This window comes from Macaca fascicularis, chromosome 4, assembly GCF_037993035.2.
Source record: "Macaca fascicularis isolate 582-1 chromosome 4, T2T-MFA8v1.1".
Taxonomy (NCBI): Eukaryota; Metazoa; Chordata; class Mammalia; order Primates; family Cercopithecidae; genus Macaca; species Macaca fascicularis.
Window position 1 is genome coordinate 15,014,071 of NC_088378.1, and position 15,925 is coordinate 15,029,995.

General features: G+C 44.6%; 1 protein-coding gene, 1 long non-coding RNA gene and 1 other non-coding gene across 7 annotated transcripts; 2 read left to right on the plus strand and 1 right to left on the minus strand.

Annotated features, from left to right (window-relative positions):
- Positions 1–2,093: 2,093 nt before the first annotated feature.
- Positions 2,094–11,335, plus strand: GTF3C6 (general transcription factor IIIC subunit 6). Of its 5 annotated transcripts, XM_005551596.4 has the most exons (6): positions 2,094–2,211; positions 2,561–2,641; positions 3,831–3,894; positions 3,983–4,027; positions 5,816–5,929; positions 10,976–11,335. In XM_005551596.4, the coding sequence occupies exons 1-6, from the start codon at positions 2,158–2,160 to the stop codon at positions 11,254–11,256; spliced, it is 639 nt and encodes a 212-aa protein (XP_005551653.1). In that variant the 5' UTR covers positions 2,094–2,157; the 3' UTR covers positions 11,257–11,335. The 5 variants fall into 5 exon arrangements, with proteins under 5 accessions (XP_005551653.1, XP_005551654.1, XP_015303894.1 ...); XM_005551597.4 differs by lacking the exon at positions 5,816–5,929 and having other exon boundaries at positions 2,094–2,214; XM_015448408.3 differs by lacking the exon at positions 3,983–4,027 and having other exon boundaries at positions 2,094–2,214.
- On the minus strand, positions 3,786–9,627 carry LOC135970517 (uncharacterized). The gene is made up of 2 exons (XR_010586198.2): positions 8,981–9,627; positions 3,786–3,995 (listed from the first exon to the last, which is right to left on the minus strand). It is a non-coding gene; the product is annotated as an uncharacterized lncRNA (long non-coding RNA).
- LOC123573257 (small nucleolar RNA U13) lies at positions 6,568–6,671 on the plus strand. The gene has a single exon (XR_006697984.1). It is a non-coding gene; the product is annotated as a small nucleolar RNA U13 (small nucleolar RNA).
- Positions 11,336–15,925: the final 4,590 nt, after the last annotated feature.

The window sequence follows — 15,925 nt, forward strand, 5'->3', positions numbered from 1 at the left end:
GGTATCGCACACCTGTAATCCCAGCTACTAGGATGGCTCAGGCACACCGCGCCTGGTGTAAGCATAATTATTTTCATTCTCATATAATAAATAAGAAAACTGATGGCCGGGCGCGGTGGCTCACTCCTGCAATCCCAGCACTTTGGGAGGCCGAGACGGCGGATCACGAGGTCAAGAGATCGAGACCATGCTGGCTAACACGGTGAAACCCTGTCTCTACTAAAAATACAAACGAATTAGCCGGGCGTGGTGGCGGGTACCTCTAGTCCCAGCTACTCGGGAGGCTGAGGCAGGAGAATGGCGTGAACCCGGGAGAAGGAGCTTGCAGTGAGCCGAGATCGCGCCACCGCACTCCAGTCTGGGCGACTGAGCAAGACTCCATCTCAAAAAAAGAAAGAAGAAAGAAAACTGAGGTTGGAAAAGTTCACAATTATTAAGCTTCAGAGCTAGAATTCAAATGTACTTCTAACAGGTCCAGTGTTCCTTCTACTTTTTTAAACTATGAAATACATTTAATTAGGCAACTGGACAAAAATATACACAGAAGAGTGTTTACTACAATGTTATTTACAATATCCACAAATTGTAAATAACCTATGTGTTAAAAAATAGAGGATCAAGTTATGGCACACTCATACAACCATTATGTAAAGACAGGCACTGTGGCGTGCACCTGTAGTCCCAGTTACTCAGGAAGCAGAGATAGGAGGCTCCCTTTGAGCCCAGGAGTTTGAGGGTACACGGAGCTACGATGGCACCACTGCATTCCAGGCTGGGCCACAGAGCCAGACCCTGTCACAAAAAAGAAAGGAAAGAAAGAGAGAAAGAGAAAGAAACAAAGAATAAAAGAAAGAGAGCAGCATACTAAAAAAATTATATATTACTACTAATAATAGATTAAATGCACTTTAAATGCTTACTATGTGCTGAATACTGGGCTAAATTTATTTTATATGTATTGTCTCATTTAATCCTCACAATAACCAATCTGCCCAAAGCCTTGCTGTTAATGCAGTAGAACTTGACAGGTATTAAAATCCAAAGCTCAGTTTGGGCGCGGTGGCTCATGCCTGCAATCCCAGCATTTTGGGAGGTCAGGAGTTCGAGACCAGCATGACCAACATGGAGAAACCCCGTCTCTAATAAAAAATAACAGAATTACCCGGGCGTGGTGGCACATGCCTATAATCGCAGCTACTCGGGAGGCTGAGGCAGGAGAATCGCTTGAACCTGGGAAGTGGAGGTTGCAGTGAGTCCAGATGACACTATTGCACTCCAGCCTGGGCAACAAGAGCAAAACTCCATCTCTAAATAAATAAATATCCAAAGCTCATGATCTTAACCACTAGATCATGCTATCTCAGGTAGGAAGACCATTTCTTTCGAAGACCATTTCTTTCATAATCAGAAACATCTATGGGATACTTTAAGAAAATTCTGTTCAAACTTCTCTTGCCCAGGTCTCTGTATTGCTATAACAATGTGTATCTCTACAGCACTTGCTTGGGTCCATTTATATACCTCTCACAGATCCTATGCTCCTGCAGGCCTAAAACTTAAGCCCACTTTCTATTTTTCATAGCTCCTGGTGGAGTGCTTTTTACCGTGTAGGCGCTCATTAGTGTTAAACTGAATGTGCCTTTAACTTGGCTTGGGGGACGTTGAATTGAGGATGAGCGCTGACACAATATTAATAATTTCTTTCCAAGAAATGTGCTCGGGTCAACACAAGGCCTTTCTGTCCATGATCCGCCTGAAACCATGGTTTCCTTGCTTTCACCTTTATCCCCTGTGCCTTGCCAGTCCTCCCCGCCAGCGGGACCGGGAGCCCGGCGACTCCCTAGATCGCAGGGCCTGTCTTGCGTGACCGACAGCGCTCCGCTGCCTACAGCAGCCTAGCCCCCGCCCCCGCTTTCAGTCACTAAGCAAGGAGTGGGCCGTTGCGAGTCTCCACGCGAGCACCAGCGCTCTCGGCGCCCGTAGCCACCCGCCCACCGGAAGCCGACATCTTGAGTTCTGGCAGGAGCGGTTTGCGCGGCGAGGAGCGGAGTGGCAGGAACCCAGTGAGCTGCTCCGCGTAGGAGCTGCTGCCCGCACTCAAGATGGCGGCTCCGGGCGGGCGTGGCCAGTGACTAGGAGGCGAAGCGCCAAGGGACCATGGCGGCGGCCGACGAGCGGGGTCTGGAAGACGGAGAAGAGGAGGAAGAGGAGGTAGTAAGCGCTACGCCGAAAGCCTGCACCGCAGTGGCGGTGATACCTGTGCTGGCCGTGTGTGGGGAAGGGAGTCGGGGAGCTGCGGGCGGGAGGGAGGCCCCGACGCTCCTCATCGGCTTCTTGCTCCTGGGCACGCGGAGCCGGGCAGCTTGGGACCTGAGCCCTAATCGTCACCCCGTACTTAGGATGGGAAGTACCGGGAAGTTACCTTAGGTAGCGTCGTTTCCTCTTGCTGAAAACAGAGTCCTGTTTTCACAAAGGTGGGATTTTTGGCTTCTTTTGCTAATTGCTCCCTCTTGCCCGCTCGCGTGCTAGCATGTTAATTAACCCCTCTTTCTTTCACCAGGAGCAGTTGGTTCTGGTGGAATTATCAGGAATTATTGATTCAGACTTTCTCTCAAAATGTCAAAATAAATGCAAGGTTTTGGTGAGTTTTCTAGACTTGGGGGGATTGTTCTAGAGTTTCTTAAATGTAAAACAAGAATGGTGAAATACCTGTCCACAAGTATTGATATATTTATTTCACCTTACAAAGCAGTGAACTCTAAGGATAAGAAGTACACTAAGTATAATTAATTAATATATAATTAAGTGTAATGTAAAAGTACAGGGGTACTATGGGAGCAGATAGGAGAAAATGGCTAACTTTGCTTGCTTGTTTGAATGTGTGGCTGAAGAGAAAGTTACAGATTTGGAGGAAGTAACATTGTGATATGGAACAGTACATATATTCCTATAATCTCAGCACTCCTATAATCTCAGCAGAGGTGGGAGGATCACTTGAGCCCAGGAATTGGAGACCATCCTGGGCAACATAGCGAGACCCCCTCTCTACAATAATAATAACAATAAATGGCTGGGCGCGGTGGCTCACGCCTGTAATCCCAACAGTTTGGGAGGCCGAGGTGGATGGATCACGAGGTCAGGAGTTGGAGACCAGCCTGGCCAACATGGTGAAATCCCATCTCTACTAAAATACAAAAATTAGCCGGGGATGGTGGTGGACGCCTGTAATCCCAGCTACTCGGGAGGCTGAGAGAGGAGAACCGCGTGATCCCTGGAGGCGGAGGTTGCAGCGACCGAAATCGCGCCACTGCACTCCAGCCTGGGCAACAAAGGGCAAAACTCCATCTCAAAAAATAAAAATAAAAAAAAATAATAAATTAGCTGGGCATGGTGGCATGCTCCTGTGGTCCCTGCTGCTCAGGAGGCTGGGGTGGGAGGATTGCCTGAACCCTCGTGGTCAAGGCTGCAGTGAGCCATGATCATGCCACTGCATTCCAGCCTGGGTGACAGAGCTAGACACTGTCTCAAAAAATAGATAGATGACAGATAGATAGACTCTTTGCACTACTGTTGACAAAACTTCCTCTGTTCTTAGCTTACTCTTGAAGAAGATGCTGATTGAAATAGACCTTGTTACTTGAGTATGAATTAAGTAGTCTTCAAGTTGTAGCTGCTGTGATCAGAGCAATTGTAGTTTATCCTGTACTTGGTAGGACAAGATGCTCTAGAGTTTCCCCAGTTTTGGAGATTAGTTTCCTTGGTAGCAAGGTTATAATGTTGAAGCCTTTTTCTAATCATGTTTTTTTTTCTGATCCTTTATTCTGTTGTAGGGCATTGACACTGAGAGGCCCATTCTGCAAGTGGACAGCTGTGTCTTTGCTGGGGAGTATGAAGGTAGGAGGATGTCAGATAGATGGAACTCTTTCTGATATGGGCCTTTCAGAGATGGTAGCTCTTCTCAACAATTTGTATTTTTCTGTAGACACTCTTGGGACCTGTGTTATATTTGAAGAAAATGTTGAACATGGTAAGTGATTACTAGCCCAGCCCTTTTTAATATGAACTATTTCAATCATACTTAAGCATAATAAACATTAAATATCTCATGTATCCATTGTCTAGCTGTATCATATCCTACCATTTTCCCAAATGTGACGCAGATTATAGTTTAAAAAAAAACATGCCAGGCTGGGCCAGGTGGCTTAATCCTGTAATCCCAGCACTTTGGGAGGCCAAGGCAGGCAGATCACTTGAGGCCAGGAGTTCGAGACCAGCCTGGCCAACATGGCAAAACCCCATTTCTACTAAAAATACAAAAATTAGCTGTGTATGGTGGCATGTGCCTCCCAGCTACTTGGGAGACTGAGGTATGAGGATTGCTTGAACCGGGGAGGTGGAGGTTGCAGTGAACCGATATCGTACCACTGCACTCCAGCCTGGGCAACAGAGCTAGACTATGTGTCAAAAACAAACCCATTCCAGATACATTTGAAGTCCTTCTCTCCATTTCCAAACTTATTTCTCTCCCTCTGTCTTCAGAGATCATCACTCTCCTGAATTTTTTTTTTTTTTTGGAGACAGAGTCTTACTCTGTCACCCAGGCTAGAGTGCAGTGGCATGATCTCGGCTCACTGCAGCCTCCTGTACTTGGTAGGTTCAAGCAATTCTCCTGCCTCAGCCTCCTGAGTAGCTGGGATTACAGGCGCCTGTCACCACGCCCAGGTAATTTTTGTATTTTTGGTAGAGACGGGGTTTCACCATGTTGGCCAGGCTGGTCTCAAACTCCTGACCTCAAGTGACCTGCCTGCCTCGGCCTCTCAAAGGGATCCTCTCAAAAAGATTACAGGTGTGAGCCACTGCTCCTGGCCAAGGAATAAAAGAAGGGCTACTTCACAGGCAGAGCAGCCTACTTTCTAAAGTATGATATCAATTTACACTCACAGTAGCAATGTATGGAAGTGTCTGTGCTTCGTATCCTTGGCTCAAGGGCCTCATCTTCCCTCCTGCCTAGGCATAGAGTTTTCTGAAAGTTTCAACTCCAGGCAGCAGGTTGGCAGCAATTTTTTTTCTCAGCCTGTCGTGATTGAGAATGTCCCTACTCCACACTTTGGCTTCAGGTAGTAAGTCTGACTTTGGTCCTTCATTTGAGTGGTAGAATTTTAGATCCCAATATGCTATAGGGTAAAATTCCTGGCCCCAATTTCTACTTCAAGGATGAAGCCTGTTAGACCTGTGGGTTTAATCGCACTCATAACTTTGTGTTTCTGACCTCTGAAGATGTTTGTTACTTTTGAATCCAGTTGTACTTTCAATTGTTAATTTTTTTTTTTTTTTTTTTTTTGAGACAAGAGTTTTGCTCTTGTTGCCCAGGCTGGAGTGCAGTGGCACAATCTCTGCTCACTGCAACCTCCGCCTCCTGGGTTCAAGCAATTCTCCTGTCTCAGCCGCCCAAATAGCTGGGATTACAGGCATGTGCCACCATGCCCAGCTAATTTTTTGTACTTTTAGTAGAGACGGGGGTTTCATCATGTTGGCCAGGCTGGTCTCGAACTCCTGACCTCAGGTGAACCACCTGCCTCGGCTTCCCAAAGTGCAGGGATTACAGGCATGAGCCACTGTGCCTGACCTGTTAATGTATTTTATCTGTTATTTTTCTATGCTTGGAGCAGGAGGGATGAGTTATACCTTGAATTTACTACACTGTCTTGACAGGAAGTAGTTTAATCTGACTCCCTACACTGGAATTATTAAGGCTTCATCTTTGTTTTATTTGATAGCACAAGCAGTATAATAATGGAGTTCATTTCTGTTCTAGCTGATACAGAAGGCAATAATAAAACAGTGCTAAAATATAAATGTCATACAATGAAGAAGCTCAGCATGACAAGAACTCTTCTGACAGAGAAGAAGGAAGGAGAAGAAAACATAGGTTAGTTCCCTTATTCTCTGAAAATAGGTGATCCAGTACTGGCTTTGACAGTGGTACATTGATGCCAGGACACTCCTTGTACTTTTTAGTAATAACTATACATGATTTTTGTTTGTTTGTTTTTTTCAGACAGAGTCTTGCTCTGTCACCCGAGCTGGAGTGCACTGGCACAATATCGGCTCACTGCAACCTCCGCCTCCTGGGCTCAAGCAATTCTCTTGCCCCAGCCTCCTGAGCAACAGGGATGACAGGCACCCATCACCACGCCTGGCTAATTTTTTTAGTAGAGACCGGATTTTACCATGTTGGCCAGGCTGGTCTCAAACTCCTGACCTCAAGTGATCCAGCCTACAAAGTGCTGCAATTACAGGTGTGAGCCACTGTGCCTGGCCTCATAATATGTTTAATATATTAAAATGGAGGGTGCTCCATGTAAAGTACCAAGCATAGAGTTAAAATTCAGTTGAACGCTCATATAGCTGAGGGCACTGGGGACGTAGAAATCTTTTATCTGCTTGGCATTGGAAATGACTGAGGACTTTTTGAAGAAACTTGATATCTAAGCCCTAGGGAATTCAGTAGTGCTTCTCTCTCTCTTCTCCTTCCCCCCTCCCCTCTTTAATTAAAAACTTCCTTGTACCTTTTTGTAGTTCATAAGCATGATGATTATGTTTTTACATTCATGTATAAGATGTGCCTCCCTCAAACCTTGTTATGATGTCAGCATATTACCTGTCTGATGTGTGGGGGGAAAAAACTTCCTTGTAAGCAAAGTGGATATGATCACAATAGTTCTCAATTCCCAAGCTGAAATTCCTTGGAAACTTTTGGCAGTTGCAGCAGCTTTCAACAGGCTCACAGCTGGAAAAAGCTGGCTTTTTTTTTTTTTTTAAAGACAGTCTCTTTCTGTCACTCAGGCTAGAGTATAGTGGAGCCATCTTGGCTCACTGCAACCTCCGCCTCCTGGGTGCAAGTGATTCTCCTGCCTCAGTCTCCCGAGTAGCTGGGATTACAGGTAGCTGGGATTACAGGCATGCACCATTACACCTGAATGATTTTTGTATTTTTATTAGAGACAGGGTTTCGCCATGTTGGCCAGGCTGGTCTTGAACTCCTGACTTCAGATGATCAACCTGCCTCAGCCTCCCAAAGTGCTGGGATTACAGGCATGAGCCACCGCCCCTGGCCAAAAGCTAGCTTTAAATGTGGGGGAGACTCTAGGACCACAATTGTTAGTCATCAGTCTAGTTTTTATTATTATTATTATTTAATTATTTTATTTGAGACAGGGTCTCACTCTGTCACCCAGGCTGGAGTGCAGTGGTGCAATGTCGGCTCAATGTGACCTCTGCCCCCCATCCCCCTACCTCAGCCTCCCCAGTAGTTGGGACCACAGGCATGTTCCACCATGCCTGGCTGTTTTGTTTTTGTTTTTGTTTTTTCTTTTTTTTGAGATGGAGTTTCACTCCATCGCCCAGGCTGGAGTACAGTGGCGTGATCTCTGCTCACTGCAGCCTCCACCTCCCAGGTTCAAGCAATTCTCTTGCCTCAGCCTTGTGAGTAGCTGAGACTACAGGCACATGCCACCATGCCCAGCTAATTTTTGTATTTTTAGTAGAAACAGGGTTTCACCATGTTGGTCAGGCTGGTCTGGAACTGACTTTGTGATCTGCCTGCCTTAGCCTCCCAAAGTGCTGGGATTATAGGCGTGAGCTACCGCACCCATCCTTCTTTGTATTTTTAGTAGAGATGGAGTCTCGCCATGTTGCCCAGGCTGGTCTCGAACTCCTGAAGAGACCACTGTGCCCAGGCTTTCTTTTTCTTCTGATGTTTTTCTTTTTTTTTTTTCTGGAGACAGAGTCTTACTTTGTCCCCCAGGCTGGAGTGCAGTGGTGTGATCTCAGCTCACTGCAACCTCTGCCTCCCGGGTTCAAGTGATTCTCCTGCCTCAGCCTCCTGAGTAGCTGGGATTACAGGTACCCACCACCACGCCTGGCTAATTTTTAGTAGAGACAGGGTTTCTTTATCTTATTTTATTTTTTGGAGACGAGTTTTGCTCTTGTTGCCCAGGCTGGAGTGGGGTGGTGCGATCTTAGCTCACTGCAACCTCCGCCTCCTAGGTTCAAGTGATTCTCCTGCCTCAGCCTCCTGAGTAGCTGGGATTACAGGCATGCACCACCACGCCCAGCTAATTTTGTAATTTTAGTAGAGAGATGGAGTGTCTCCATATTGGTCAGGCTGGTCTCGAACTCCCGATCTCATGTGATCTGCCCACCTCAGCTTCCCAAAGTGCTGGGATTACAGGTGTGAGCCACTGCACCCAACCTTTTTTTTTTTTTTTAAATAGAGACAGGGTCTTACTCTGTTACCCAGCTGGTCTCAACCTCCTGGACTCAAGTGATCCTCCTGCCTCAGCCTCCCAAAGTGTTAGGATTACAGGCATGAGTTCTTAATTTGCATCCACTTACTCTTCTTCACTTTCTGGTCACCACATACTAGAGACTTTTAGACTAGTGCTTCTTTCACCTGAAGTAGACATACGTTTGTGGAGTTGAAAAAACAATAATTTGATGGTTTAAAAGTTCACTGCTCAATAACACATATGAAACTCTAGTAAGATTCTCATGATGAGTATTTATAGCTTAACGGAATAAACATTTGAAGGTACATTGATCTTATAAAATTAATTACATCACCTATATACAACTATATAATAAACCCTTGTTCTTATTATGTATATCCCTGAACTATCCCCTTTTTTAGGCACCTTGTAATAATTATAGGAAGAAAGTGGTACTAGGTTCTAGAATAAACTTAAAAGGCTGACATGTATCATAAGCTTAGCTATCATTGGGATATTCTTATTAAAGGAAGTTACGAGTTTCCTCTTCGTAGTCTTTAATAATCTGACAGATCTTTGGGAATATTTGGGTGTTTTGTTTAGTCAAATAAATGAGCAACCAACAATTCGAGTCTGCATTAGTTATCTACTGCTGCATAACAAATTACCTCTAAACTTAACAGCTTAAAACAACAACAGAAAACCAGTACCTTACAGTTTCTGTGAATCAGGAATTTGGGAGCAGTTTAGGTAGGTGGTTCTGGCTCCAGGTCTCCAATAAGGTTGCAGTCAAAATGTTATCTGGGCTGCAGTCATCTGAAGGCTTGACTAATGCTGGAAATCTGATTGTAAAATGGCTTATTCATCAAAATCAATTCAAAATTTATTTTGGTTGTTGGCAGGAGGCCTCAGTTCCTTGCCATGTTGTTCTCACAGGACTGTTTGAATGTCCTCCTGATACGGCAGCTGGCTTCTCTCAGATAAAGTATTCCATGAAAACAAGGTAGAAGCCACAGTGTCTTTTATGAACTAGACTTAGAAGTCACAGTCTTGGCTGGGCACGGTGGCTCATGCCTGTAATCCCAGCACTTTGGGAGGTCAAGGCAGGCAGATCACTTGAGGTCAGGAGTTCAAGACCAGCCTGGCCAACATGGTGAGACCCCCATCTCTACTAAAAATACAAAAAATTAGCCAGGTGTGGTGGCACATGCCTGTAGTCCCAGCTACTCGGGAGACTGAGGTGGGAGAATTGCTTGAACCCGGTAGGCAGAGGTTGCAGTGAGCCGAGATCACGCTATTGCACTCTAGCCTGGGCGACAAAGCGAGACTCTGTCTCAAAAAAAAAAAAAAAAAGAAAGAAGTCACAGTCTTGTCATTTCCACAATATCTTACTCAGTGTGGGACAGGACTACACAGGGGCATGAATACCAGGAAGGTGAAGATCATTGGGGACCATCTTGTAGGCTGGCTACCAAACACAGCTCCATGCTGGAGGTAAAACAGAACAGAGAGGAAGTGTGACCCTTACCTTCTAGGAACTTGCATTCTGAAGTAAATTACATTGAAACAGACACGGACGAATATGAGTGAACATCAAATTCATTCTATTTTAAGTATTATGCTAAATAACAGAATAAAGGATAGCTTCAAGATTTTGAGCCTGGCTGACTAGGAGAATGATGTTATTGCAGGAAAAAAAATATGAACATCTGTAGTTGAAACTGAATTGGAAGAAAAAAGACTAATAACCAGGTGCAGTGGGTCATGCCTGTGATCCCAGCACTTTGGGAGGTGAGGCGGGTGGATGGCTTGAGGTTAGGAGTTCGAGACCAGCCTAGCCAACATGGTGAAATTCCGTCTCTATTGAAATAAAAAATTAGCCGGGCATGGTGGTACACACCTGTAATCCCAGCTACTTGGGGAGCTGAGGCACAAGAATTGCTTGAACTGGGGGGTGGAGGTTGCAGTGAGCCAAGATCGTGGCTGCACTCCAGCCTGGGTGACAGAGCGAGACTTTGTCTTAAAAAAAAAAAAATTGGCCGGGTGCGGTGGCTCAAGCCTGTAATCCCAGCACTTTGGGAGGCCGAGACGGGCGGATCACGAGGTCAGGAGATCGAGACCATCCTGGCTAACACGGTGAAACCCCGTCTCTACTAAAAAGTACAAAAAACTAGCCGGGCGCGGTGGCGGGCGCCTGTAGTCCCAGCTACTCGGGAGGCTGAGGCAGGAGAATGGCGTAAACCCAGGAGGCGGAGCTTGCAGTGAGCCGAGATCGCGCCACTGCACTCCAGCCTGGGTGACAGAGCGGGACTCCGTCTCAAAAAAAAAAAAAAAAAAAAAAAAAAAAAAAAAAAAAATTATAGGGTAGTGGTAAGTTTCCTTGAAGGCATAAGATGGCAGAGAGTGCTCAAATTATATTTCATAATGAGCTGAGAACTGAACTCTGGAAAAAGGCATGGAATAGTAATTGAGGTTGATAACTTGTAGTGATTTTGATGGTACCTACCTAATAGGCATTCCAAGGTCTCTAGAGAAGATGGAAAATATATTTTATCAGTAGTTACAGACACCATATTCCTTGATTTATGTTGGGCTTTCAGTTTGACATGTATTCATATGATAGAGATTTAAATTAAATAAAAATATACTTCACTAAAATTCATTTTTTGTTTCTTTTTGGTTTATTTCTCATCCCTCCAAATTAGGTGGGGTGGAATGGCTGCAAATAAAGGATAATGATTTCTCCTATCGACCCAACATGATTTGTAGCTTTCTACATGAAAATGAAGACGAAGAAGTGGCAGCCTCAGCCCCAGATAAATCTTTGGAATTAGAAGAGGAAGAGATTCAAATGAACGACAGTTCAAACCTGAGTTGTGAACAGGAGAAACCAATGCACTTGGATATAGAAGATTCTGGTCCTCTTATTGATATACCTTCTGAGACAGAAGGTTCTGTTTTTATGGAAACTCAAATGCTGCCTTAGAAATCACTCCTAGATGAAATTTTTCTCATAACTTGTCAAGAACTTTTTAGAGTTCTTACATAAAAATAATTGCTGTGTAGCTTTCAGTCTTTTAACATTTTTTGGTATTTTATCGGCTATACACACACATCCAGTCATAACACAACTTATTTTACCAGAATCATTTGGGACCAGACATGAATTGGATTTTTAAAATACAGTTTTAAAATACAGCCTTTAGGCTGGGTGTAGTGGTTCATACCTGTAATCTCAGCACTTTGGGAAGCTGAGGTGGGAGCATCACTTGAGCAGCCTAGGAGTTTGAGACAATCTGGGTAACATAGGGAGGTCCCATCTCTATAAAAAATTTTTTTAGAATTAGCTGGACACAGTGTCGTGCGCTTATGGTACCAGCTACTGTCAGTTGACCTGGGAGGGTGGCCTGGGACTGGAAGTCGAGGCTGCAGTGAGCTGTGTTTGCGCCTCTCTACTCTCGCCTGGGTGACACAGTGACACCCTGTCTCAAAAAATAAGTAAAATGAAATATTTTTAAATGACTTTAGGGACCCTTCTGAGTCCTTTAAATTCAAGGTTTTATTAAGTATATAAAGTTTTCCTTGGAGGCTGTCAAAAATTACTACAAAGTCAGTGACTTAACACAAATGTACTGTCTTACAGTTTTGTAGGTGAGAAGTGTGGCACAGGTCTTACCTGGGCTAAATTCAAGGTGCTGGCAGGAATGCATTCCTTTATGGAGGTTTTGGGCTGGGGGGCAAATCCATTTCCTTGTTTATTTAGTTGTTGGCAGAGTTCAGTGCTTTGCAGTTAAAGGATCAAAGTCTCCTTTCCTTGTTGTCCATTAGCTCAGGGTCATTTCTAGCTTCTGAAGGCTGCCTTCGTTCCTTGGCTCATGATCCCCTTTTCTTCAGAGCCTGCAATAGTGGGTGAAGTCCCTCTCCCATTTTGAATCATTCCTGTTACTTCTTCCATCATCCCTCTCTCTGACCTACCCTTCGGTCTTCCATTTCCACTGTTAAATGTCTGTTTGATTACTCTGGGCCCACTTGGATAATCTCCCTATTTTAAGGTCGATAATTTTTTTTTTTTCTTTGAGACAGGGTCTCACTCCATCACCCAGGCTGGAGTGCAGTGGCGTGACCACAGCTTACTGCAGCCTTGAACTCCCAGGCTCAAGCCATCCTCCACCTCAGCCTCCTGAGTAGGTGAGACTACAGGCACGCACCACCATGCCAGGCTGTTTTTCTTTTTAATTTTTTTTTAAGAGATGGAGTCTCATTATGTTGCTCAGGCTGGTCTTGAACTTCTGGGCTTTAGTGATCCTCCTGTCTTGGCCTCTCGATGTGCTGGGATTACAGGCGTGAACCACTGCATCCCGCCGAAGTTGTATAACATTAATTCTGGCCAGGCGCAGTGGCTCACACTTGTAATCCCAGCACATTGGGAGGCCGAGGCGGGCAGATCACAAGGTCCGGAGTTTGAGACCAGCCTGGCCAACATGGTGAAACCCCGTCTCTACTAAAAATACAAAAATTAGCCAGGTGTGGTGGTGCACACCTGTAATCCCAGCTATTCAGGAGGCCGAGGCAGGAGAATTGCTTGAACCCGAGAGGCAGAGGTTGCAGTGAGCTGAGATTGCGCCATTGCACTCCAGCCTGGGTGACAGAGTGAGACTCCGTCTCAAAAAAACACAAAAAAACATTAATTCCATCTGCAAAGTCTCTTTTGCTAGATCATTTAATATACACAGGCATTAATACTAGAGATTAGGGCATGGAAATCTTTGGGGCTATTTTTAATCTACTACAATAAGTATTTTATTGAGAAAAAGAATTTTGAAGTGCTTAAGGATAAAGGAACAATTCCACATATTCCAGATGTAATTTTGCTCCTTTCCCACTTGAGAAAGATTATTGGAATTCAGCTGTATTCGTTATTTTATTATGGCAGTAAACTAAATCTTATGTTTTAGTAATCTTATGCTAATTTATATTTTTTAAGTAAATTGTTCACACCCTTTGATACTTTGTTACAGGTTGAGCTGTGTAAAACTGCCAATATTTGATTGTTTCCAACTACAAAAAACAGCAATTTCCTGTAGTTTAACCTAGTCCCAGTAAGTTACATACCTCAAGTTAATTACATCTCACAATTGGTGGAGATAAAATTATTTTAACAGATTAGAGAGCTAATGTTCTAGGATGAATAATTTTTTTTTTTTTTCCCCCAAGTTCTGGCTCTATCACCCAGGCTCTAGTGTAGTGGCACAATCTGGGCTCACTGCAACCTCCGCTTCCTGGGCTTAAGCCATCCCCCCACCTCAGCCTCCCTAGTAGCTGGGACTACAGGGGTGTGCGACCACACCCAGCTTATTTTTGTATTTTTTGTAGAGATGGCGTTTTGCCATGTTGCCCAGGCTGGTCTCAAACTCGTGAATTCAAGTGATCCTCCTGCCTTGACAAAGTACTATAATTACAGGTGTGAGCCATCATGCCTGGCCCAAAGAATTTTTTTCTTCAAAAAGTTTTATATTTAATTGGAAAATGACTTACCTTGATAAAAAGCATTTTCAAATAATAAGCAGATGATTGTAAGCATAATCTTCCCAATGTCTATATGACTTTTTAATTTTTTTACTTTTTTTGAGATAATCTGTCACTCTTGTTGCCCAGGCTGGAGTGCGGTGGCACGATCTTGGCTCACCATAACCTCCACCTCCCAGGTTCAAGCGATTCTCACGCCTCAGCCTCCCAAGTAGCTGGGATTACAGGCATGTGCCACCATGCCCAGCTAATAATTTATGACTTTTTTTAGTCTCAGTTTTTACTGACAGCTTATTGTTCCCCCTGTGTATGTATAGGAGAGAATGCTCATTGCCTGACCCAATTATCTGTTCTCCTTTTTTTGCTTTGTATCAGAATCCCAGAATTTATTCAGGTTAGCAATGTGCCTAGCTTTCCTAGCAGATACATGTGGTCATATAACTAAGTTCTGGCATTGACATGGAATAAGAAGTGCTGAGTGATGGAAAAAAAGAAGAAGAAGAAGAAAAAAAACAAGTGCTGAGTGGTGCTTCTGGGACTTTTCCTTAAACTTAAAGGCTTAAAAGGAAGCAGGTGGGCTCATCTTCTGTTCCTGCTGGAACATGGATGTGGTAGCTAGAGCTCCATCCAGCAGGATTCTTGGACTTCAAAGTAACTTTGGAAATAGAAGCCAAGAATGGCAGAGCAGCAGTATAGAAGACTGGGTCTTGATACTGTGAGATTACCCTGGACTGCTATGAGTAAAGGGTTAATAAAACCCTTTCATTTTTCCCGTCTAAATGACCTCGAATTTCGCTTTCAGTACTGTTTCCCTGGAAACCTACTAGGCAAGGTAATAATGGAATGTCAGCTGTAATATTAGGCAATATTGTTTATGATTAAAAATGAGCCCTTAGCTGGGCGCGGTGGTTCACAGTTGTAATCCCAGCACTTGGGGAGGCCAAGATGGATGGATCACTTGAATCCAGGAGTTTGAGACCAGCCTAAGTGGTATGGCAAAATCCTGTCTCTATAAAAAAACAAAAAAAAGTAGCTGGGCATGGTGGTGTGCGCCTGTAGTCCCAGTTACTTAGGAGGCTGAGGCAAGAGGATTGCTTGAGCCTAGGAGGTGGAGGTTGCAGTGACCCGAGATCACACCATGCCACTGTACTACAGCTGTGGCAGAACCTTGTCTCAAAAAAAAAAAAAAACAGACACCTTATTGGTAAACTGTTTGGACCAGGAAGACTAACACGTACTACAAATGCCCACTGGAAAACATGGGCTTTGGAATTCCTTAAGTGTCGTGTTCCTTATTGCAAATATTTCTGGAAGCAACACTCATGTACTGTTTCAACAGGGATTGGTTTTTCTGGAGCATAAAGCTTCTAAGCCTCATGGCTTCTGCACCCATCCAAAATGATCTAGTTTCTTTTTTTTTTTTTTTTTTTTTTTTGAGACGGAGTCTCGCTCTGTCGCCCAGGCTGGAGTGCAGTGGCCAGATCTCAGCTCACTGCAAGCTCCGCCTCCTGGGTTCCCGCCATTCTCCTGCCTCAGCCTCCCGAGTAGCTGGGATCACAGGCGCCGCCACCTCGCCCGGCTAATTTTTTGTGTTTTTAGTAGAGACGGGGTTTCGCCGTGTTAGCCAGGATGGTCTCGATCTCCTGACCTTGTCATCCGCCCGTCTCGGCCTCCCAAAGTGCTGGGATTACAGGCTTGAGCCACCGCGCCCGGCCATGATCTAGTTTCTTTACCCCTCAGCTGACACTTGGGAGGCTGGAATAAAGACTCCTGCAGAAATAAGTCTCATGCTGCTGTGTTGCTGTGCTGTCCTTTGTTCTGTATCCTGGAATACTAAGTGAGCTGGGTGCCAGATTGCGTTCCACAAGGCTTACTGGGGTCCTGTGATTGTGTCATTCCAAACCTGTAGCTATTGCTGATGTTTAGGCAGAGAAGGCATTGAGGCATTGCCATTTTCTACCTCTGGACTTCTTTTACATAAAGAGGGAAATTAGCTGCTCTCTGTTAGGTCACTCTGTAATAGCCAAACATAATACTAATTGATACATATGTATTTTATTTTTTTATTTTTTGAGACAGTCTTCACTCTGTCGCCGAGACTGGAGTGCGGTGGCACGATCTCAGCTCAG